This window comes from Sinocyclocheilus anshuiensis, unplaced genomic scaffold, assembly GCF_001515605.1.
Source record: "Sinocyclocheilus anshuiensis isolate Anshui unplaced genomic scaffold, SAMN03320099.WGS_v1.1 scaffold710, whole genome shotgun sequence".
In the NCBI taxonomy this organism is placed as follows: Eukaryota; Metazoa; Chordata; class Actinopteri; order Cypriniformes; family Cyprinidae; genus Sinocyclocheilus; species Sinocyclocheilus anshuiensis.
The window spans coordinates 174084-199798 of record NW_015544201.1 but is presented as its reverse complement, the minus strand read 5'-3'; the positions used below and the strand labels follow the sequence as shown (position 1 = coordinate 199798).

General features: G+C 39.0%; 3 protein-coding genes across 3 annotated transcripts in view; all 3 read right to left on the bottom strand.

The window, feature by feature from the left end:
• LOC107696829 (uncharacterized) overlaps positions 1–12576 on the bottom strand; it is a 24896-nt gene extending 12320 nt beyond the window's left edge. Inside the window, exons 1-6 of the mRNA XM_016497331.1 lie at positions 12264–12576; positions 12064–12183; positions 11873–11991; positions 10566–10713; positions 10378–10496; positions 9854–10263 (exon numbers count right to left, since the gene is read on the bottom strand). Of these exons, the coding sequence (XP_016352817.1) occupies positions 9854–10263; positions 10378–10496; positions 10566–10713; positions 11873–11991; positions 12064–12183; positions 12264–12501 (1154 nt within the window). The 5' untranslated portion in view covers positions 12502–12576. The remainder of the gene's footprint in view (positions 1–9853; positions 10264–10377; positions 10497–10565; positions 10714–11872; positions 11992–12063; positions 12184–12263) is intronic.
• A 6174-nt stretch (positions 12577–18750) lies between these two features.
• Positions 18751–20000, bottom strand: LOC107696828 (proline-rich transmembrane protein 3-like). The gene has a single exon (XM_016497330.1). The coding sequence runs from the start codon at positions 19882–19884 to the stop codon at positions 18757–18759; it is 1128 nt and encodes a 375-aa protein (XP_016352816.1). The 5' UTR covers positions 19885–20000; the 3' UTR covers positions 18751–18756.
• On the bottom strand, positions 19953–22598 carry LOC107696827 (uncharacterized). The gene is made up of 4 exons (XM_016497329.1): positions 22443–22598; positions 20775–21679; positions 20508–20624; positions 19953–20395 (listed from the first exon to the last, which is right to left on the bottom strand). Exons 2-4 carry the CDS (start codon positions 21346–21348, stop codon positions 19953–19955), a joined length of 1134 nt encoding a protein of 377 aa, XP_016352815.1. The 5' UTR covers positions 21349–21679; positions 22443–22598.
• Between the last annotated feature and the right edge of the window lie 3117 nt (positions 22599–25715).

Below are 25715 nucleotides of genomic sequence, written 5' to 3'. Positions count from 1 at the left end.
TGTCGCCTCAGTCACCCAGTTGCCCTGCTGCAGGGGCTCTAGAACCGGAACTGAACAATGTACAGGACTCCCTGAGCTAGCTGCATCCAAAGCCATATCTAGAGCCATCACATTCTTACTGTCCTCAATTAAAGTTTGGATGCGTGTTTCTAATTCTGAAATCTTCTCTGTCAGCCTAACTATTTCCCTGCATTTATCACATGTGAATCCCTCGTCGCCAACAGAGAGAGCTAAACTATACATGTGGCGAGCAGTGCAAACAATAATAGCAGGAGAAACCATTACTCACCGTGATTGAAGAATGATTCTGACTTACCACTGTTGTTTGATGAACTCGTGAAAAAACGGAGTGAGAGAGAAAAGAAACGGAGCGAGAGAAAAAAAGAAAACAGCAACAGATGCGAATGGAAACACAGATGACAAGCTAACCACTAACGCACTGCACGCGCGCTGCACTCGCTAATAAAAGATAAAAGCGAACAATCAAATTAATCAGATTAGTTTGATAGATAATATCAGAAATATGGTGAGTTATATTTCACTCAGCAGCACGGCAGACAGGAAACGGAAGTCCTCCACTGACACCATGACATCCTACATCAGTTTCTGTGAGTACATGTGTTGCCACCAGGACCTATTTAACTTTTTTTGTTTTGTTTTTTTGAATATTTGATTTAAAGCTTTTCACATTTTAGAGAACAATCCCCCAACCTCCATGCCAGCAAATCGGAGGAAAAAAAAAAATAATAATAATTTTACTTATTGATGCATATACTGTATGCATATAAATATATATACACCCACATAGTGTACATATACACCTCCATACCAGAGTATGTAAGCGGATTGGAGCAGCAACAATTTCCCCTCCGGCTCCAAGCATTCAGTAATCGCTCCGCTCCAGCTCCGTAGTTACTTAAGAAACAGAAAGAATATGCTGTAACTTTTCTGTTTTTAAGCTGATAAATCACAGGACAGCGTTGACCTAATTTTTTTCATTCCTTAATGTATGCGCGCGATCTGTACCTTATTTTGCGAGCTTGTGTGTTCTGTCCGTGTGCAGCAATGTAGCAGCACATTAGCTTCGAGCGGAGATTAACAAACTGTGCAATTTACAACATGCTTTAACCTCCCTCACTCGTCCATCGCCATTTTAACCTTCATATGTGATCCACATATCTGTCAAGCTAAATTATGTTTAATGTGTGAGTTGGCATAATTTGTGCTCGTGACGGAGCGGTAGCGGAGCGTTCTCGGAGCGAGTGAAAACCTCGATGCTCCGACTTTCAAAGCCGAGCCGAGCCGAGCCATGCCGTACTGAGCCGTGCTGAGCCGAGTCGTACCACGCAGTGGAAAAACGCCATAAGTAAGGGGCCCAGCCTAATATCGCAATAAGAGGGTCATGAGGAATATCTATCTTAAATACTTTTGAATAGAAACAAAACACCTCAGTCCAAAATTTACACATTTTTGGGCAAAACCAAAATAAATGAGCCAATGTACCCTCATTGGACTTGCATTTGATACACAGAGGTGGTGACATAGAGGGATATATAGGATGTAATTTGGTGCGAGAGTAGTGTAATCTATGGACAACTTTATACTGAATCAACTGAAAATTAGAGTTGATGGAACAAGACCTAATTCCTTGGAGGGCCTTAGTCCAGCTATCTTCTCGAATATCTAACCCCAAATCCTTTTCCCAAGACATCTTTAAATATTGTGTAGAAGGAGTTCTAGAGTCATTAAAATATTCAACATATTTAGAGACAAGACCCTTCGAGTCAAGTTCAGAGGTCATAAATAAAGATATTCAGGGGCCTGATAAACTTCAAAATTAGAGATATTACTTTTAACATAATTCCATACTTGTAAATATCTGAAAAAAATGCGAGGAAGGTAGCCCAAACTTTTGTCTAAGCTGAGCGAAAGAAGCAAATACATTGTCTATATATAAATTTCCTATAGGTCGAACTCCTTTTTCTTTCCATGATAGAAAGGTTCTATCTGACTGTGAGGGGGGGAATGCATGGTTGCAAGCTGTAGGGGTAAGAGAGCAGGTCTGAGGGAGTTTAAAGTTCTTTTTTGAGCTGATACCAAATCTTAAGAGAATTTATAACAATAGGGTAACATTTCTTAAATGTTCTGATAGGTTTGTTTTCTGCAAAGAGTAAAGCAGGGAGGGAGGATTCCTGCATATCCCGCTCAATAGCCAAGCAGGAATGGTAACGTTTGATTTCCCGAGACATGCAATCCCCCAATACATTAATGCCCTTACATTGGCTGCCCAGTAGTAATGCTGAAAACAGGGAAGACCTAGGCCTCCTACCTCTTTTGTTTTACAGATATGTGCTTTAGATATACGATGAGTTCTATATCCCCAGATAAACGGCATGATCACAGTGTCAAGTGTTTTAAAGAATGACTGGGTTAAAAAGATAGGAACATTTTGAAACAAATAAAGAAATCTAGGTAAAGTAACCATTTTGATTGCATTAACACGACCAATCATTGTTAAAGGGAGTACTCGCCAAGTCTCTATATCTTTCTTCAGTTTATCAATCATGAATTTGTAGTTTGTTTCGTACAAACTTTTATCATATCTAGGGACAGTGATACCAAGACATTTTAATTCACTTACAGTTTTAAAAGGGAGACTATTAATAAAACCTGAATCTATATTATCATATAATGGCATAAATTCACTTTTCTGCCAGTTAACTGTGTATTCGGAAAGGGCACCAAACTCTCTAATAAGATCAAATAAGAAGGGCAAGGATCTTTCTGGCTTCTGAAAGAAAAAGAAGAACATCGTCCGAGTATAAAGAAATCTGATGTTCTACATTTCCCATTACAACAAGAGATATATATGAGTGATTTCTTATACTTATTGCTAAAGGTTCCATAGTGATAGCAAAAAGTAAAGGACTCAGTGGATAGCCCTGGCAGGTACCGCGATTAAGAAGAAAGGGGGGGATCTATTATTGTTTGTGGGAACTGAAGCAGAGGGGCAAAGATACAGCATCTTAATCCACAAAGAAAATTTTTGTCCCAGACCAAATTCTTCAATACTACTTAAGATATAAGTCCATTCTATCCAGGGCTAAAATGGCTATTTTATCATGTTTGTCTTTGTTTCTGTACACAACTTTCATAAGTCTGCGTACATTATGAAAAGAAAATCTCCCGAGGATAAAACCAGTTTGATCTTCGTGTATTATTGATCTAATACAGTTACTTAACCTATTTGCAAAAATGTTAGTAAATATCTTAATATCACTACCAAGAAGGGAAATGGGACTGTACTATCTTTATCTTTTTTTACAATCAATGCAATATTTGCCAAATAAAGTCTCTGGTATTTTTTTGTTTTCAATAGAATCTTTAAACATCCTTAACATCAAGGGAGCAGTTTGATCAGAAAAAGCTTTATAAAAGCTTTATAAAAATCCAGGCCAGCCGCTTTACCATTGGGAAAATTCTTAATAGCTGTGAAAACTTCTTCCAGTGTAATGTTTGAATTTAAGCTTTCTCTCTCATCCTCACCAATTTTAGGGAGCACAAGAGAACAAAAGAATTTAGTAATCTTCAGTGAGTCTCCATTACTCTGAGAGGAGTACAATTCCTGATAGAATTCCTGAAATGCATTGTTTATTTCTACTGGTTTAGTGGTCAAGACACTGGATTTTGACTTCATGGCATGTATAGCTCTACTAGCTTGTGCACACCTAAGCTGGCGAGCTAGCAAGTGATTAGGTTTATCTCCTAATTCAAATTGTTTTTGCTTAATCTTTAATAAAAGGAAGCTAATTTGAGTAGATAAGAGGGTATTATATTCATATTTCAATTTCATAATATTAGTCAAAGTTGAGTTGGAAGACATGAGTTTAAACTGTTGCTCTAGAGCTGACAAGTCTCTATCTCAGAAAACCTTTTGCCCCTCCGCTTTTTCAGTTCTGTTTCGTATGCTATCACTTGGCCTCTAATGACAGCTTTGAAAGCTTCCCATAGGGTTGAGTCAGACACATCTCCCTTATCATTTAAAGAAAGAAATTCAGCTACTGTATGTGAGCAGCACAAGTTTCTTTGAAATTGTCCTCATTTAATAGCGTGGGGTTAAAACGCCAAGCATAAGGGGGGTTTTCCATCCCAAAATCTAGTGATATAGAGACTGGGGAGTGGTCAGATATTAAAATATTTGATATATTATATTTGGATCATAAAATCTTAGAGGTTAATTTGGAGTCAGTTTGAAAAAATTAAATCCTTGTATATGAATTATGAATATTAGAAAAAAAAAATATCTTTATCAGTAGGATGATGAAGTCTCCAAATATCAAGTATGTTCAATGAATGAATGAGATTATTAAGAACAGTAGTCGAGTTAGAAAGTTTGGGAGGGCTGGGCGAGTTCCTGTCCATAAAAGGGTCCAAAATACAATTAAAGTCCCCTCCAATAATAAGATGAGTAGAGTCTATGTCGGGTATGAGGTTAAAAACCGAGCGAAAACAATTTGGGTCATCAAAATTTGGAGCATATAAATTCACAAATGTGACATGTTTCTCTAGAATAGCACCAGTCACAATAAGATAACAACCATTAATATCTTGTTCAAATGTTGAAAAGGAATATTCTTACGTATTAATATAGACACCCCACGGTCTTTTGAAGAGAAAGTAGAGTGATACATTTGGCCTATCCATCTGCATTTAAGTCTGTGAGCGCTGGAATGCTAAATGTGAGTCTCCTGCAGAAACAATATATCCGCATGTAAATAATTTAAATGTGCAAAGACTTTGGATCTTTTAACAATATTTTTTAAACCACGCACATTCCAGCTCAAAATATTCAAATGTTTCTTAGGGGGGCTCATCAAAGTGCAGTGAGAGACAAACCATAGGGTAAAATGAGTGGCTAGTTAAGTACAAAGTATTGCTGAATAAACAAAACAGAGAAAAACACAAAAATATCCACTACAAAGATAAGCTGGCATAATTCTACCCCAGAGACCTCAAACATATGCGAAAATCAGAGTACCTCATTTAAACGTGGGATCGCCGAACAGAACACAAGGAAGTGGAAAAACTAAATAAATGAAACTCAAAGGAAAATAAAAATCGACCAGTGATGGATTAACGGTTCTTCGAAACAACACACCACTCTGTCTCCACACATTGTGATCAGGAATACTTCGTATGTAAATAGTCTATAAGTATTAGTAGAACAATAAAGGTGGGGCGACTGATCCGTCAGGGTTATAGAAAATAGTAAAAGAAAAGAGAGTCACGCCCAACAAGTCCATGAAATGTACAGGCCGCGAACAGCTAAAAGTAATGTCTTATTTACCACAATGGATCCCAATATAGTTCACCTTCCATCACGGGGAGAGACTGTCAATGTAAGATTCGGCATCCAGGTGGCGACAAAAATATTTTCTTTGTCTTCTCATGTGTGGAAAGGAACTCATACGGATGGATTTTATCCCCTTGGCTCTTAATTTCTCCCGTACACTGTCAAATTGCTTGCGTTGGGTGGACACGTCTGCTGGAAAGTCCGGAAAGATACTGATACGACCGCCGTCGAAGGAGAGTGGGCTCTGGTTACGGGAAAGGTGCAGTATTTCAGCCTTAACAGAATCGTGATGTATCCTGGCGATCATTACTCGCGGCTTGTTGTTTCCGATGGGGCCAATGCGGTGAGCTCGGTCAACCTTTACACCACGCGGAAAATTTGATTCTCCTAGTAGCGAGGGCAGAAATTCAGAAACAAATCTTGTGGGGTTGCCCTTCTCGATGTTCTCAGGGAGACCCGCTATCTTGATATTCTGCCTGCGAGATCTGGCCTCTAGATCATAGACCTTTAAATTTACCCTTATGACTGGTTTTGTGGTCCAGGGTCACATTTAACAACGGCAAACCTTGGATCAGTGCAAAACTCAAACAGCTTCGCCAGGCCAAAGAGGATACCTACAGGAGTACCTACAGGAGTGGGGACAAAGCCTTGTACAAACAGGCCAAATACATACTGAATAGGGATATAAGAGTAGCTAAGAGAAGCTACTCGGAAAAGCTGAAAAAAAAAAACAGTTTTCAAGCAACGACCCTTCAACAGTGGAAGGGCCTGAAAGCCATCACCAGCTACAAGACCCCATACCCCAGCACTGAGGCCAATCAACAACTGGCTGAAGACCTGAAGGAGTTTTACTGCAGTTTTGAAAAGAAAAAGCCTGGTCTGACACCCCACACCCACTCTGAACGTCTCACAGCACAGCCATCAACACCCTCCCCCTCCTCCCCAAGACCCCATCCCCCAGCACTGAGGCCAATCAACAACTGGCTGAAGACCTGAACGAGTTCTACTGCAGGTTTGAAAAGACTGGTTTCACACCCCACACTAGAGGCCTGCGCGGAACTGTTTTTTTTTGGTCCCGCTCCCGCGAGGTTATAATCCGCACCCATCCGCTCCCGTGATATATTCGCGCTGTCCGCTTAGAATCATTTTCTTCCCGGCCCGACCATTACCGCTAAATTTAGATCTCGTTTCCAGAATCTCACATTTCAATTTCCGCTACTGAAAGAGAGAGATAGGCTAACAAATAAAAGTGTAGTCTGCACAAAATTTTATTTGTTATTTTATTCGTCGTCAAGACACAAAATTAGTTTATCTTGCTGTCAACACAGTAGGAAAAAAGTGCCGCAGAGAAAATAAAAATGTAGGTTGTACAAAAATTGCATTTCTTATTTTTATTCATCTTGTCAAAATACAAAATTAGTTTAACATTTTGCTGTTAACACAGTAAGAAAAGAGTCACAGAGAAAAATAAATAAATACGACATCTGTCATTTAAAATGATAGGCTAAGCAAAATATGAACAAAACCAAGTTGAAAGTCCTTCAAGGACAGAGCATCCACACTTTTTTCTCTGCCATCCTTATTTTGCTCTGTCACTCATCGACAACATGCCTGTTCTGTCTGATGGCCATATATTTAACACCGGTTAGCCTACTCTGAGGACCGTTATGCACATGCTGCGTGCACAGACCCCGCAAATAAAATACATGATGCAGAAAGCACTGGTCCGTGTGTGCAGCACGTGCATAACAGTCCTGAGCGCAGGCTGTACCGGTGGTCGATAAGAGTGAGTAAAGGCCGGGACACACCAAGCCGACGGTCAACATGTTGAATCGGGCAAACTGCTGCCGGCGTGAGCCCGACGATTGGAACACACCAAACAAACTAGCCCGACCGTCGCTCGCCGTCGACCCGACGATGGCCAACGGCCGACCGTATCATAACAACAGTTATAATACATCATAATACTTACGTATTTGTGGTTATAAGTTTAAGAGTATGATTATTTATAACACACAATGAATCATAAACACACCATATTAAATCTACTTCATTTACAGAATAATGGACTGTATCATATCTTGACATTGTTTATTTAAGATCTGCACAGTATCTTACTACAGCTTGTGAGTGGTTAGATGTTGAGTGTTTCCTGTGGAGCTAATGTTAATTAATTGATGTGAGCTTTATACTCCAACTGAAAAAAATGCAATGTTTTATATGGTTACATTTTATTTTGATGGTCCCCTTAATCAATCGACTATAAGCAACTTTGCAACTACATGCCAACTAACTCTCATTAGAGTATTAGTATGCTCAAGAATGGTAGAATCTAGTATGGTAGAATAAGTTGACGTACTTGCAAAGACACTTATAGTCAGTTTATCTGTTGGTTGACCATCAAAATAAAGTGTTAGCAAATATTTACAGTAGCAGACATACTAATACGACCGCTAGTTGATATGTAGTTGCAGAGTCACTTATCAACAGCTGTTTAAAGGGTACCATCAAAATAATCAAACTGATATTACAATAAAAATAGTTCAAAGCAAATGTGTCATATTACACATTCATCTGATCTGATATCTGATCTTATGACTGTTTGAGAGAATTTTTTTTCAAATTATTATTACTACTTAAAGCGGCCAAAGACCACTTATAAGTAAAGTAGCATAAGAAAAATGGCAAGATATGAGACTTATAATACATTATAACTATGAGAAATATAATCCATTGTAAAAGTGGATGCAACATGTTCATTGTGTTATAAATCATACTCAAAAGCTTTTTGTATTATAATATATTAAAACTGTTCTTATGAATATTCATGAGATGATACAACATAAGGTTTTTAATGCATTATGCATTCATTACAATGCCTTAAGAATACCCTTATAATGTATTATAAATACGGGCTTCATAGAAAGTGTTACCATCATTTTTGTTCTTTTCTTTAGCCTTGTTTAATTGTTCTTTTTGTTCTCATGTCATGCGTATGCAAGAGCTCCTAAAAAAACCGCATACAATTCATAAAAGTTTGCACACACATGGCGAATAAAGCTAGTTCTGATTCTGAAATTGTTGCTTCCTCATTTGTTCGCTCCATCATCCAGTCTCTGAACCAGTAACTGATCAAAGCCATCTTGAAGGACTTCTCAGCTCTTTAATGGCACTTTTCCACTGATATTTCCACATGTATATATGAACGCATGGGTCAATGTTCAGTCTTCATATTTTCAGAACGAGTACGTTAATCTGGAATTGCTTCGGAAAGTGAATTATGCATAGGAAAAACCTTAAAGACATTGTTCTAAACTTGGACATTAAGCTATGCAAATAGACCTCATACCAGAAGGGCCATACCATGGCCACCTCCGACAGCATAGGCCAGGGGTAGGCAAGTTCAGTCCTAGAGAGCCACAGTCCTGCAGAGTTCAGCTCCAACCCTAATCAAACACACCTGAACAAGCTAATCAATGTCTTCAGGATTACTAAGGCTATAGGCAGGTGAGTTTTTTTTTCAGGGTTGGAGCTGAACTCTGCTGCTCTCTAGGACCGAACTTGCCTACCCCTGGCATAGGTCAATCAAATGCTGGATCTGAAAGCCATCAACTTGCAAATACCTCTTCCTCAGGAAAGATTAAATGGTTCTCTTCAAGACAAAGTGCTAAGCTGTAGTTGCTCTACTGAGTGCGCCAAGTTACACATCTAACCTTGAAATCACTATGCCAGACATACATCAAGTATTTCTTAAATAACCAATCCTCAACAAAATGAGGACAGATCTTTTGAGCAGAGTTGAGGATTTTAAGTGATTGAGTGATCAAGAATATTCCAATACATCCAAGCTTTCCTTGGATTCCTCTGCATCATTCCTTCATCAGTAGAGCTATGACACCAGGAAAAAAAAAAAACCACCAAGTAAAGAAATACACTACTTCTACGAAACACTGCTGTGCATTGCTCAGGGGCACACATCAGTTCTGTTATGGCTTTGTTTGGAACTATTCACTGGCAAAATAGACCTTTCCACATTTGCAGGTTACACCACAGAAGAACGCGTTAAAGTTGGGTAAACTTCTACAGCAGTGAATGGGAGACATCAATGTTTGCAGTCCCAGCCGCTCAAATAGCAAAAGAAACTCCAAAAACATTAATTAGTCACAAAGCTTTATTAGGCTTAAACCCAACAACTACTGATGTCATTCAGTTTGTTCTGGTGTCAATAAAAGCAATGCCATTTCAGAGTACACTCATCTGCTCAATCAAGCACGTTATCTACGAGACCTGTAGAATGAGGATAACAGTGCAAGAGAAGATGGTGATTTAGGGCTGCGGGGACCAAAGATTGGATCATTAGTATACTGGGGCATGAAAGGGTATTTCACAGTTGGAGACACAAAAGACTTCATGGGGTGATGACCATAGAATGGTGGGTACATAGGAAAACCTGGATAATGGTGCTGAGGCTGGTATGGGGCACGGGTAGTTGCAGGAGTGGTCACTTCAACTGGGCTTTGGAAGCCATTCATATAAGGAGGGAGCTTTGGGTACCAGGGATGTTGTGGTGCTGGGGGAGCAGCTGGGTCACCTTTGGAGTAAAAGGGATCAAATATTGGCATGGGATACTTGTGAGGGAACATGTGTTGCTGGAAAGGATGTTGAAAAGGAGTAGTAGTCGTCGTTGTAGGTGGCACATTGGGAGGCAGGGTAGCAGGTACATCAGGATATGGAGGATACCACCAGGGTCTTCCAAAAGGGAAAGGGTCCATCATCTGTTGCATGTCAGTTGGGTCACGGACAGCAGGTGTGGTTGGGGCTATGGTTGGGGCTACGGTTGGCTGTGTCAGAGGACAGGAAAGAATCACTTCCCGGTCACCGTACAGCAAAGGGAGTCGCCTTTCAGTATCCTGAGGAAGACCAAAGTCAACCAGTAAAATGGTAGAAATGTAGCATTACAAAAATAAGAGCAATTCCACAGTCTGTGAACAACAAAATCACATCAAGTGCGCTGTTATTCTTACCGTCATTTCCCAACAGCTTCCTGTGAATGGCGCAGTGACAGCCAGTGAACCAGCAGTAGTCTCCAATGTAAAGGAGCATTGAGCGCATGTTCGGAGCAGAGGCTGCCATGATCCATCAACTAAAAGCAGAGAAAGTGTCAAGCTCATGGTTCTTTCAACTTGCATTGAATGTGAATTGAGAGACTTGCCTTTAACTTTAACATAATCTGCTCTGATGCCAAGTGTGACAACCATGCCAGAGGAGAAGCAGATCACAGAAGGGAGGAGAGAACTCACAGGGCAAGACATTTGCACTGGAGCTCCCATTAGAAGGAGTGGCAGAATATAACTTCCACCCTGTTAGGAGATTGAGAAATTAAGTTAAAGCCTTCAAACAAACTCACAAAAGGCATCACATGGGCGGAACAAAGAACACTTGTGAGAAGGGTCTGGCTGCAGCCTTGCACTCTCAGACTTGCGCTAGCAACGTCACTTGCAGTTTTATTTATTTTATTTTGTTCCATTTGATTACTTTGTTTGAATCTCTCAACATTTTACAACAGTAGCTAGGTGGTGAGACAAAAAAAACAAAACAAAAAAACTAAATTACAAATGTCACTTGCAATTAGCCACTTGCACTCACCGATACCTGCGACATCACTTGCAATCGACAAATCTTGCGTGTTGCCAGTGGAGACAAGACTCTGTGGTGGTGATTAAACAACATTTTCCTCCTATAGAAAATCATTATAAATAAAACACGTAATGTAGCTTAAGGGACAAAAACAACGATATAAAAACTGTAGACAGTTTATTCTATGAAAAAAAAAACAAAAAAAAAACAAAACTGTGCGTGTTGCATTTATTCTGGGCTCACCTGCACATATTAGTTATGTATATTAGTGTAGAGGAGCATATTGAGTTCAGCCTTTTTAGTCCATTATGCGGTATGGAAGGAAAACACTATACACACACACACATTCATTATTAATAAACTGTATATTTAATTTGATATTTTAACAGCATCTTAATACATTAAGCCATGTTAAGTGTTTGTTTTTCTACAGGATGAAAACGCTTAACGAGAGACTTTGTGAATTGCGATCATATTCTGCTGTTCTGTGGCGACGGATTTGTGGGTCTTGTCTTTCTTGCAGGACCCTTTATGTTATAGTACCAAATTAGTTTTAATCGTTTAAGCACCACAGCGTCTTGTCTCCATTGGCAACACGCACAATTTGTGTCGATTGCAAGTGACATCACAGGTAGCGGAGAGTGCAAGTGGCGATTGTAAGTGACATTGTAATTTAGTTCCTTTCTTGTCTTCACCACCTGGCTACTGTTGTAAAACGTTGAGATTCAAATAAAAAGTACAGTAATAAATAGAACAAAAAAAAAAAAGACTGCAAGTGATGTCGCTAGCAGAAGCGCAAGTGTCAGTGCAAGTCTGAGAGTGCAAGTGCAAGGCTGCAGCCAGACCCTCTTGACACTTGTCATCTTTATCATGAACACTAACCTGTTGTCTGACGTGACAGCCCCGGTATGGAGCAACAAGAGACACATCCCTGCGTGCCCGCTTCAGTGAGAAACCACAGCTAGCTGGCATCTCAGACAAAGGCACTGGTGACTCATCTCCTGATGGTTGAGAAATTAAGTTTATGGGGGAGAAAAAAAAAAGAAAAAAAACCCACACACACACAAACTCACCTCGGTCAACCAGAAAGTGTGGCATTCTCTGTCCTGGAATGCGCAAGATCATTGAACCATTGCTACATTGCACAGAAGAACCCAGACGGTGCAGCTTAGTGCTAGCAGAGTGAAACCACGCTTAAAGGAAGAATTCAATTTAAGTTAGAGACCCCACTTAAAAAAAAAAAAAATCCCATTAAGTTTAGGATATTAATTACCTTCCTTATTTGACTGGTGCCCATCAGACTCCACTGACCTCAACGCAGAGGTCTTCACATTATTATTAGATACTGTACCTTGACCACCAATTAAAAGTTTGCCAAAACGGGCCATGTTTTCAGAGACTGCTCCATAAGCAGCACCTACTTCTGAAAAGTCCTCAGGATCAGCCCTTAAAGAAGAACTCAGTGTCACCACAGCCATTGTGAAAAGTAAGATGCCCTTTGCCCAAGGCATGGTAAGTTTTCAAACAAGCACCAAGAAATTCAGAATTATTAGAAAAACCTTAACTCTACAGCTTGACAAGCTTACTGAGGCATGCTGTGCTATTTGTACTCACTTTTGAATCGCTCAGTGATATTGGATGACCAATCAAATCCGTTAATCAGTCAGCTTGTTGTTTTCACCTGTGCCTCATTATGCTGAGATTTAAGACAGGCCCCTTGTCCAAATACCCACACTTGCAGTCTTTACACTTGACTACTTATATGATGTATTTCCTGTATGTGGTGCAAATGTTCAAGTGAGCATGAAGACCACAAGTGTGTGTAGAACTTTTCATTACCTGGGGGGTATTCCAGAAAGCAGGTTATGTGACATACCTTTAAGGGTAAGTAAGCGGATAAACTCAGCTTCCGGTTCCAAAAACGGAGGTAACTCTCAGGGTATGTAAGTAGACGTAGAGTGGGAAACTCGAAATTTTCTTTAAGCCCCGAGTTTCTGAGTTGGGGGTGTGTCAGTGAGAAAACGTGTCGGATGTAATGAGAAGGGTCGAGAGGGTCTGGCTGCAGCTGGCGCTTGCACTCTCAGACGTGCATTCTCAGGCTTGCACTCTCAGACACTTGCACTTCCGCTAGCGACGTCACTTGCAGGCTTTATTATTTTTTATTTTGTTCTATTTATTGATTACTTTTTGTTTGAATCTCTCAACATTTTACAACAGTATAGCCAGGTGGTGAAGACAAGAAAAAAGAAACTAAATTACGAAGTCACTTGCAATCGCCACTTGCACTCTCCGATACCTGCGACGTCACTTGCAATCAACACAAATCATGCGTGTTGCCAATGGAGACAAGAAGCTGTGGTGGTGATTAAATGATTAAAACTAATTTAGTACCGTAACCTACAAGATCCTGCAAGAAAAAGACAAGACCCGCAAATCCATGGCCACAGAACAGCAGAATATGAACGCAATGCACAAAGTCTCTCGTTACGCGTTTTCCTCCTGTAGAAAAACATAAACACTTAACATGGCTTAATGTATTAAGATGCTATTAAAATATCAAATTAAATATACAGTTTATTAATATAATGAATATGTATATAGTATTTTCCTCCCACACCGCAAAACGTGGCATAATGTGGCATAATGGACTAAGATGATAAAGACCAAACTCAATGCTCTTGATTATTAAAATATAGCCTACATGACTAATATACAGGCAAGCAAGCGAGCCCAGAATAAACAGGGATTTTATTGCTAACAATAAGTAGAAAATATTTTACTGAGTGTGTTTTTTTCTGCTGTGAACAGCTGGCTCCCAAAGCTTTTCATATTCTTAATATTCTGTGCAGGGATTAGTTCACAGAAGTGAAAGAATTACAATATAGTTATCAAATATACTATATATATATATGTATATATATATAGAGAGAGAGAGAGAGAGCGAGAGAGAGGAGTTGTATAATATATTAATTTTATAAGTAATATATAAGGTAATATTATATTATTCTAATATGACTCCTTTCCAGTTATTCAGCAACAGTTCAGCTCAGTTCCTATCTATTCTCCTCCAAGGCCCTATTGATAACCTCTTCAACAGTCTGTTCCAGCTAGGGATGTGCAAAATTGACAAAAATTATATCTCAACATTTTCTGGGATTTTATTGCTAACAATAAGTAGAAAATATTTTACTGAGTGTGTTTTTTCTGCTGTGAACAGCTGGCTCCCAAAGCTTTTCATATTCTTAATATTCTGTGCAGGGATTAGTTCACAGCAGTGAAAGAAATTAATTTTCACTGAAGGGTGATATTTGCCTCCTTAAATAGATTTTCAGGGGCATTTTTACCATTATATGGCCAATTTTTGTAACATTACGTATGCATCATCTTCTATTAAATTCTTATATGTAATCAAACTCAATTACAACAAAACACTACAGGCTACCAATCAAACTAAATCTATTTTTGATGTTTTCACACTTACAATTGCATAAATGCGAATGGATTTTTAAAAACATTTACATTTTTGAAATACTGAAATGAGATTTATATTAAAAAAAAGACACTTTAAATTTGAAAGTGAAGCTTTCAGTAGGTGACTATGGTTCATTCTTAAAGAGCAGGTCATATGGTATTTTAAAGGAGACATATTATGCCCCTTTTTACAATATGTAATATAAGTCTCTGGTGTCCCCAGAATGTGTGTGTGAAGTTTCAGCTCAAAATACTCCACAGATCATTTATTATATCATTTCTGCAAGCGTCTGAGAAAACGAGCGCGTCTGATTTCGCACCCTGGGTGACGTGGCAAAGGGATCTCATTATAATATTACCTCCCCCTAATCTGTAAACTTCCACTCAAGGCGCCATCATTTTGATTTCGCAAGTGACAACGGTGCACCAGCTCTAATGCCATGGTGAAAGTTTGCGGGAAAAGGGGGCAGGGAGCCGCAGCTCATTTGCATTTAAAGATACAGGCCCGAAAAACAGCGTGTTTCTGCTTCCACTCAAAATAGGCATTTTCAAAATGATATAATAAATGATCTGTGGAGTATTTTGAGCTGAAACTTCACAGACACATTCTGGGGACACCACAGACTTGTATTACATATTGTAAAAAGGGGCATAATATGTCTCCTTTAAAGTGTCCTAATATTGTGTTGGAGTCCCCAACAACAGGTTTAAATGCATCCAGGGTCAGAAAACATTGTAATTGTCTCAGAATATACATGTAATATTAGAATCATTTTTCAATTATTTTTCGTTCGAAGCAGTTCTGAGCTTAAAGGATTAGTTCACTTTCAAATTAAAATTTCCCTGATAATTTACTCACCCCCATGTCATGATCCAAGATGTTCATGTCTTTCTTTCTTCAGTCGAAATGAAATTAAGGTTTTTGAGGAAAAACATCCAAGGATTTTTGTCCATAAAGCGGACTTCAACAGTTATTATTATTATTATTATTATTATTATTATTATAAAACAATAAACATTTATATACTTTTTAACCACAAATGCTCGTCTTGCTCTAGCTCTGCTTGTGCATGCACATCTTCACGTATTACGTAATCCCGTTGGAAAGATCAAACGCGGTTAGCTCTTCGTCTGTGTACTCCAGTTCAGAAAGGTAGGTAGGGCGAAAAACTCCATCTCATTTTCTCCTCCAACTTCAAAATCGACCGACATCGTTGTTTTACCTTGTTTTGTAAAGGGCGTTTGACTTTCTTTGCACGTTCGCTTTGTAAATGCTGGCTCGGTTGTTCTGCCAACGTCACGCGTGACCTTTCCAGCGTGATTACGTAATGCGTGAAGACGAGCATTTGTGGTTAAAAAGTATATAAATGTTTATTTTTTTAGAAAATGACTGATCGTTTCGCTAGATAAGACCCTTATTCCTTGGCTGGGATCGTGTAGAGCCCTTTGAAGCTGCACTTAAACTGTTCCCATTGATGTCCATTATACGGAGAAAATTCCTGGAATGTTTTCCTCAAAAACCTTAATTTCTTTTCGAACATCTCGGATGACATGGGGTGAGTAAATTCTCAGGAAATTTTTATTCTGGAAGTGAACCAATCCTTTAAAGGTCCCCTGAAATGCTTAGAAACACACAGCGTTACTCCGTGTTGACGTCATTTTAACTGAAACAGGAAGACAGGGCGGGACATATCAAGCAGCCCCGACCCTTTTTAAAATAGCCAATAGCGTTTGTTTAAATCACAGCTTGGGCTAGAGCCGTTGAGCACCGTAAAGCCGCATTTGACAGGGTATGCCAGCCACAATCTCATCCATATTGCTATAAAATATAGCATTCTGTGTAGAATTCAAATAGCTCCGATACATTTTGTGGTCTGCGCCGACTCGCGCATGTGAGCCGCTCCATGCTATCGTGTCTCTTGACCGGAGCAGAGTGTGTGTGCGGTGCGGTGGTTAGCGTGACACAGCTGGAAACCAGACTTCTTTTTTCCTCAATGGAAAGCATTTACATTGTTTGAATCGTTCCCTGTCCCCTATATAGTGCACTACGTGCCATTCACTGTACAGAAAATATGAATTCTGTGGACAAGTGACCGATTTCAGCCGCGCTTCAGCGTCTATTTTATAGTGTAGGGGGCGGGCGCTTCGGATTCTAGAGAGCATTTGATTGGACAGAAAGTTTGATGAGAAGCTGAAGTATGATGTGACGTCAAAAAAATCATTGAGCCGTTTTGGCGGAAGTGACGAACTGAAAGCTTTGAATGCTTATATCTTCTAAATGCGAATTTTGTCACTGTTTTGGAGCACACTGCCTTATAGATAACCTTAAGACTAACATATTGATACCAACACCCAAAAAACTTTAATTTTGATTTCATGGGGACTTTAAGGTCTGTAAACCCCTACCTTCCATAAGCCTACTCTGCTCTGATTGGTCAGCTGGCCAAGTCTGTTGTGATTGGTCTTTCCGTATACAATGCGTGTCGGAAACGCCCATTACCATAATTTTTTTTTTTTTGCTCAAGAGGGTTACTTGTAAACAAAGATGCTATAAGTTTGCAAAAATGGCATCTATATTACCTTATCTATTCGAGCCCAAGTCCGAGGATGATACCGATACAGTCGCTCAACCGGAAACTCCATCGCAAGCTCGACTTGATCAGAACATTTCTCAGTGGTAAGTCTAAACTTTGTATGTGGTACTGAATAAGTGATATGACAGCAGTTTTATTGCATTCATTATATATTATTTAATAATTTGAGGTGCACATGTGGGAACAAAATAAATTTCTTGGACAAACCTTATCTAGATTCCAAGACTCTCCCACTGATCTATCTTTATATTTATATAGATCAGTGAACTCGCCAATATGAGGTAATCTAGTAACATTTAGCGACTGTTTTAGCTTTCAATTGAAAGCAGTTGGCAACACTGGTCAGTGTTTTTTCCCCTCGTATTTCGAAAAAAACCCTCCACATATCACTTTTGGCCACTGTTGTGTTTGGTGGGGTTTGTGCCACAATAGTTAAGACCTTGCTTACTGTGTCATCACCAGTGCATTGCTGCATTTTCCCAGTTTTCCAGCCAAAAAAATGTAATTCCTACTTTCATTTCTGCAGCTAGAGCATTGATTTGTAGAGTGGAAGAAGTTATTCAATTTCATACTTGGTCAGTTACAGAAAGAACTGACTATCTTGATGATCAAATGTGTATCGTTTTATCAACTCCATATCATCATATAACTGCAATACGTCATATCTTTGTTGGAAAGTGTGTGTCTCTTCCTCTTTGCTGCCATCTTGTTACTCCTAACTAGGTTTGGAGATCTCTCCAGCTCTCTTAAATAATTTAGGAGCTGAGATCTAGTCTTAACACTTAGGAACCTTTATGAATCACAATTATTCTTAAGTGTAGAAATAAGAGTAAAATTACATCATTCTTAGAATTTTGAGACAAAAATTTTACTCTGAGCAGCTTTATACAAACGGGCCCAGATCATTTTAACAAGACTAAGGATGGGTCATACAAAATTTAATTCTACACTTCACATAATAGGAAAACACAATAAAGGATTATGTGAAATATGCCAAGTATAGGAAACAGTTGGTCATGTGTTGTTACCCTGTCCTAGGTATAAACAGGAAAGGAATGATCTACAAAGAGAACTACAGAACATTGGATGCAATGAATTTTCAATCTGCAACATATTAAACACAAAACAAGGATCTGGTCAAATAATAAGGACAGTTTTAAAATTAATTAAGAATAGTGGATTTAAGAATAGAATATAGATATCATAATATACACCCAGACTGAAATCACTTCACACTCCAGCACAGGAGGTTGCGGTATGCACCTAAAAAGCTGGTATGCGACCCACCAATAAATCCACAGAAGAAGAAGAAAGAAGAAGAAATAGCACACTAGCATATCCAGAGCAGTATGCTTGTATGTTGTTTGAAATTCAGGCAAGATAGAAACCATATAGAACATTTGGTTAATATGAGTCAGTAGGTTACAATAATTACTTTATTTATTTTTATGTAGTTTGTAAAAACAGGATTCAGATGTTTCATTGTACATGTATTAAACAAGTTTATACATGCAGGGAGAGAGCTTTTAAAACGACTAAGTAATTACTCATCTTTAATGTATTTATTACACTCCAGTCTATAAGAATGTAAGAGTCAAATTACTCGAATAGTAAGATTGAGTCCATGGTCTATTTAAAAGCATTTAAATCTGAAGCATTTAAATTTTGCAAGTAGAAAGTGCCAAAGTGCTAAACTTCTTATTAGTTTAGACTAGTGATGTCATCTTCACTTGCTATGCTGGTGCAGTCATCATACACAGTGACTCTTGGGATGGCCACATCTCTCTCCCACACTTTTCTAACGGTCTCTGGAGTTAAAGAAGCCAGAGGCTCAATCACAGACACTTGAGTCTGCTGCACTGCAGTCCCAAGATGCTGAGGGGAGTGAGGACTCAAGCTATTATCTAAAGCCCACCTATAGGCTTTGTTAGTTGGGCTGGTGGGTGATACAACAGTATCGCAGAGTGGTCCACCTGATCCTTCATTTTGAGTCCAGGAGGGTCCTGAAGGGCTGAAAAGGTTACCTACACCAAGCAAGTGGGCATGATGGAGGGCATTGTTAATGCTGTGATGGAGGTTGATGGGTGAAGGGGGGTGAAGGTCAAACTCAATAAGTGAGAGAAAGCACTCATGTTCTTGCCATTCCACACCACTAGTCCACAGAAGTGAGGCATGGTGGTCATAACCGCTGCTGTATAGGACACCTCCACCAATAACTCCAGCGTTGTCATGCACAGTCATTATTGAGGTTGCTGGAGTTGCTTGGCTTCGGACTGACTGGCTGACATTTGCACGGGACTGCTTGTGACCTTGCCAGTTATTGGGCAACAGTTTAGCCCAGTTCTTATCCGGTCTCCTCGAAGGCCCCACTGGTAACCTGTCCAACAGCTTGTTCCAGCGTGACACCGGTTTCCTCTTCCCTGTCTGCTTACTTCCTTGTGGTCTCCAGAACACCTGAGATCCCAGCAGTAGAAGAGAGAAACTCCAGGCCAGCTCAAGCAGTCGTGCAGAGAGCTGCACTAGCCACCAGCCCCACCCAAATCTGCGCCAGTCACCAAGTAACCTATACAGCCAGAGAAAACTATAGATTTGCAAAGCACAGGAGAGCACTCCGAGGAGGGCGCACATCAATAGCACATGCCTGACACTGTTTTCTAAGCGCTTGGGGGCACTCCACCTTGGTAGTGGAGTCCTGTGGGAGGAGTAGAGTTTCTTTAGAGACTGGAAAAAGATTCCTAAACAAAGCGGTATCCCCCAACAAATAGTAAGTGTCTGTAGCATTAATGGCAGTGCTGGCGACAAGGTTTTGGAAAGCAGGTCAGCCAACATGAGGGAGGTACAGTGCAGTGCTACCAGCACCCCAGTCACCGAGAGCCTCTGAGGTGATGTTTCTTCTCTCAGAGCAAAAACTGCTTGGCTTGGGCCCAGAGCATTAAGGGAACAGGTAAGTTATACAAAGCAGTGAGGGCAGGGCGAGGCAGAATGTTTCTGGTACCATATGGGTCAGTTATGAGCTGTACAAATCGAAGCAGGCCTGCTAGCAGAAGCAGGATGTTAGCAAGGGTGAAGGCCTTGCAAAACGGTTGGAACAAATTAGCCCCACCAATCACTCCGAATGTTGCAGCTATCACTACCAACAGAAATAGTACAGTTGAGCTATACACATGTAGCTCCCAAGCAAAGGTTAGTGTCCGTTTTAAGTCCTCCCACTGTAGCTGGGTCACATTGCCACCGGTGGAGATTACATATGGGCCTAGTATGCATGTACCTATGACATCAGACAGGTTGCTCTCTGTTAATAGTCCAAACAAACTTCCAAACCATTTTGGCTTTTCGTCATCTATAATGGAAATGGAGAGCATTTTAGTTAGAACACTTGAGTTGTTTTCATTCTAATAATAGTGTAAAAGTTCTCTACATTTTTTAATAAAAATGACATTATTCATGATTACCTTTGTTTTTTGAGTAATCTCTATCTGTGACTTTGTTTTTTGCCTGCAAAACAGATGGAGTTGTGGATGATGACCCCACAGGTAAATCAGACGTAGTCTCTTCACGTTTCTCCTTACCTGAAATTCATAAGAAAAATCCGTGTTTATTTCCTTGAGTTGCTGACTTTCTTGCTGTTTTTTTTTTTTTTTTTAGAACTGACATTGCAGTGGTTATTCAAAAAACATCACCACTGTTTAACAGAATAAATCTCTCAGATAAATACTAACCAGTCTGTAATGGAGGTGTGGCTGCAGTCGGATGGTTGGTAACATAACGTTCCTCTCCCACCGTGAGATCAAACAACCCTTGAATGGAGCCAGACTGCGTAACAAGGGTGCCATTGTGTCCCAAACTTTCAGGCTTTGTGATGGAGCTTAAATTCTGTGTGGACGCAACATACTTCATATCTTGAGAAGCCTTCAAGTCTTCTTTGCTGTTCACATCTATATCTGTATTAAATGTCTCTAAATGCATATTGACTGGAGAATTTCCTGTAGTGTTTTTCTCTGTAATTGGTTTGATGGTTGTCAACAAAGTTTGGTCTTTGTTCAATCTCTCATTGTTATTTATGTGGATGTGGATGTGTGTAGTCAACTGTACAGCCATTGTGGAAGTAGCTTGATCAGAGGCACTGTTATTGTTTGCTAAAATTAAATCTTGATCATCTTCATCAATATTCTGGGTTCGTTTTTTTGGAACTGGAGGGGCAGGGTGAGCATATAACTCTTGCACGTCAAAATCTTGTTTCTCCGCTCTGTCTGGAATTAACATGTCCATCTCCAGTGGACCAGTAGAGGGCATCGTAACCTCAAGGCTCTACTGAAGTCCACTTCCTTCCCCAGAGCCCTCATTTATGCTAAAGTCAGGCAGAAGGCGTAAAAGCAAGTCTTTGGTAAATCTATTGTCAACTCTTTTCTCAATCAAGCTTGCGTTATGTGATGCAGGTAGAGTTTTTTGAAAGCCATCAGTTGCCTGGATGGTCAGGTTGTTGTGGCTTAAGGGTTGTGTTGAGTTGGAGCCAAAGGAAGTGACAGGTTGCTGGAGAAGAGGCAGTCCTAAAATCAGAGTGAGGAGCCAAACCATTCTGTCCCGTTAATTTCCAAAGGCTGTCGAGTCAAAACAGTGCCAGGAGCTAAATGGTGACAGAACAGGATATACATGGATTATAAAGACTTTTAGAAGCTACACTTGTGAAAGTAAATAACATTTCCCAAATCAAAACCTGGATGAATGTACAGGATATTTATACAGAATATGAAAATAGTGACAAGTATCGCAAACAGGTCCCAAAGCAGTGACTAAAGTAACTATGCATTATCACTTTTCTTTTTCATTTTTTATATTTTCAACAGGGGCTTCTTACAGCTTCTGCACTGTACAATCTGTCAGTTTATCCAGTTTTACAATGTAAATGTAAATGTAAATAACTGAATTGTACAATAACTTTTGATTGGTTTGTATAACATTTGCAAAACATTTTTTTTTTTTGTGTATTCTAGCATTTTTGGGTGAACAGCATGCGACTTGCTAAAAAGAGGTGATGAACCAGTAATTTAAATAATTTACATAGATTAAATAGGCTTAGGCTTAGGTGTGAAGGCTGTTATTGAACTTCACTTACAAAATACCTATGAAAATTCTGATAGCACAAACATAGTACAACTATATTGAATTTATAGTTCCGGTGACAGAAAGTAAGTATATGTATATGTATGTATATATTTCAACCAGTCACATTTATTTATCTCTAATATTTTTATACACAAAATATTAAATGTAAATGTCTACCTCGCAGCTTACTGTGAACTATACCTTGTAGAACTAACTGACTAACTGATTTGTTAGATTTGAAACAGAAACCCAAATACTCCTCATGCAACCCTTTGAACACTTACCTGAAGTTCCTGAGGTCAGCCGTAAAGTGAATATCACAGTTCTTCTGAGTATTTCTCAGAAGTAAATAATTTTCCTGCTGGTGTAATCGTCATTGAATGTAGTCTTCTTGACTGCTGCATCTTTGTGCTGATGCTTAGAGTGCAGCCCACCTGATGTTTCACTGTAATCTTTCTGCCATCTGGTTGATGTCCTGCTGGACTTATGTCTCAGGGTTCTGATCCCAATCCAAACAACAACAGTTAACAAAATCCAGGAGCTTTGAAACATTAGTGTAGATAGAATGAAATATGTCAAGCCAGGGTCACAAAAAAATTGTAGTCTTCGAAAATATTTCCTCTCTCAATTTTGTGTATCTGTTCCTTTCTGGTATCACAGATGTGTAAAGGTAATCTCGTCAATATAAAGGATTTCAGTAAGACCATTAGTTCACTGAACCAGTCTGTTCCTACATAACATAACAAAGCATAATGATATGATAAAGTGACCAACCAAATGAATATCACCACCACAATAATAATAGATAAAATTAAACCAAGAAATAGATCAAGTGGAAAAATGGGCAAATCAATTAAGCATTGAATTATGATGCTGTCGATAGAAATTCAGCAATTTGATAATCTAAATGTTAAAAAAAAGAAGTTTATTTTATTATTCAGTTCGGTGTATAATCAACATATGAATAATTTCTGTATTTACAATTTTTAAATCAAATAGGCTATTGCATTTTCACTTTGTCTATTTATTCATGGTTTATTATAGTGTGATTATTATTATTATTTTATTATTAAGGCTGATTTATACTTCTGCGTCGGACCTACGCGGTAGCCTTTACTTAGTTCCTGAGGTCAGCCGTAAAGTGAATATCACAGTTCTTCTGAGTATTTCTCAGAAGTAAATAATTTTCCTGCTGGTGTAATCGTCATTGAATGTAGTCTTCTTGACTGCTGCATCTTTGTGCTGATGCTTAGAGTGCAGCCCACCTGATGTTTCACTGTAATCTTTCTGCCATCTGGTTGATGTCCTGCTGGACTTATGTCTCAGGGTTCTGATCCCAATCCAAACAACAACAGTTAACAAAATCCAGGAGCTTTGAAACATTAGTGTAGATAGAATGAAATATGTCAAGCCAGGGTCACAAAAAAATTGTAGTCTTCGAAAATATTTCCTCTCTCAATTTTGTGTATCTGTTCCTTTCTGGTATCACAGATGTGTAAAGGTAATCTCGTCAATATAAAGGATTTCAGTAAGACCATTAGTTCACTGAACCAGTCTGTTCCTACATAACATAACAAAGCATAATGAAGGCTAACTGAACAAGAAAAATCCCATCACACAGTTGACATAATGTGAAAATGATTTTCTCAAACATCTGTTTTTCTGATTTGATACAGTAATTCTGTCTTTTTCAAAACCATGTTAGGCTATATCTACCGCTTACTTAGTTCTTGGTACAAACCTGCCATGTGGGGCTTAACATAATTACTCACAGCAGAGACAACATGATGGATTTAACCGGATCTTATTTGAATGTATGTCAAACGCTCCCACACACAAAAACACACAGAAAAGAGGGATATTACCTATTTCAGACATTAAAAAAAACATTATGTACCATTAAGTAATGGTAGTTTTTTAGTACATAATGCATGTACATTATTTGATGTAATATTGTATTGAAAAAACATGCTGAAGTAAAAATAATGCTATGATTATATTATTGTTTTATAGGTCTTCAAAGAGGTTCTACGTAAATTATATGAATATATTTGGCCAGCTCTGTTGCTGGAGTGATGCTTTCAAAGATATTTATTAATCCCTATTGTTAGTCTGAAATTTCCCAAGCAGATTTTTGTTTTGTTTTGTTTTGTTTTATCCAGTTGTGTACTGGAGTTCTAAAGGGCTGATCTAAATAAAATAAAATAAAAAAATGGTTTCTACAAAAAAGTGGTTTGACGTGTTTGAGTGAACATTAAATCTTAATTTAAAACATATAGTTGGATCCTGTCATTAATAGTTTAATGTGCTGCTCTTTGCAATAAAGAGGACAGGAAATTTGATATTTAGGCCTACTTACAAGTTCACATACTGATTTTCGGATATTTACAAATGTGCTCTGCTGAGATGATTGGGCCCCCGTTATGTAAATGATTAAATGAAGTGTGGAGAGCTGTATGTTTATCAAAATTATAGGACAGGGTCATTCTGGGGTTAAGAGAGCGACCGTGGGAGTTAACTCTTTCTGAACTCATAACAGTCATATGATTAAGCGATATACAGCATATCTCACTTGGTCCACCTTAAGAGCTCAGTCAGGCAGCCTTTTGCAGGGCGATCAGGGGGAGGCCCTCACAGACACATGCTAAGCGCTTTAAGGCGGACTGGAGTGAATAAAGCTCCGCTTAAAGGCACAAGCACGCTGAAATTACATTTTCAGAATGACTTCATCTTGCTCTGTTACGTACATAATTAAACGCAACGTATCTAAAATACATTAAATGCGTTCAAAAGGATTTTGAAGCCATTCTTTTCTATATATTTCTTTAATAACTTACTCTCATTAATAAAACAACGTATTTTACAATGAAATCACAAGCAGTTGTTCCACAGAGAGCATGGAAAATAAACACATGGGCACATGTGTACGTTATACCAACAGCATATCATTGGGCAGAGTAGTAGGTCTGTACTTTGTTACCTTGAAACCATTTAATATAAAGTGCCATTAACAGCTAGTGCGCGCACCCGCTGACGGCCTCCGCCAGTGTTGCCATGTCCTCTAATTATAAGCGGGGTTTGATTATAGTTGATTACAAGTATGTGGCTGGTTGCACTTTTGGACTTATTTGCAAAGTACAGTAACACACAAAACTCACGTACATATGGAGGGAGGGGTTCTTGCAGACCAATCACAGCGCTTGCGGTCTGCGTAGAATTGACGCGCTGATTTTTGGAGAGGTGCACGTCAGGCTACGGCGTCTGGGTGTACGTCTATGCGTAAGCTACGGCGTAGGTCCGACGCAGAAGTATAAATCAACCTTTACTTTTGTTCATCAACCTGTTTATTCAGTTTTTCTGTTTATCCTTGTGTTACTCATTAATAAACATATATCCCCCCTGTCAATATACTCCGTGAATTTCTCACTTTTACACTACAAGCCTGGAGTTTTATTATTTCAAAAGTTAAATTAATAATGCATACGAAATTAATTTTAGGGGATTTTTTCGCAATATGGCGAAATCTGGCAACACTATGCTCCGCGTTCATGGCATAG

What these genes read in the sequence shown, in the direction of transcription:
- LOC107696827 (XM_016497329.1), bottom strand. Translation starts at nt 21,348, where the DNA reads ATGCCCTCTACTGGTCCACTGGAGATGGACATGTTAATTCCAGACAGA. An exon ending in CACACCTCCATTACAGACTG is followed by an intron (nt 20,625 to 20,774) that starts GTTAGTATTTAT and finishes TATGAATTTCAG; the next exon opens with GTAAGGAGAAACGTGAAGAG. An exon ending in AGATTACTCAAAAAACAAAG is followed by an intron (nt 20,396 to 20,507) that starts GTAATCATGAAT and finishes TTTCCATTATAG; the next exon opens with ATGACGAAAAGCCAAAATGG.
- LOC107696828 (XM_016497330.1), bottom strand. Translation starts at nt 19,884, where the DNA reads ATGTTGGCTGACCTGCTTTCCAAAACCTTGTCGCCAGCACTGCCATTA.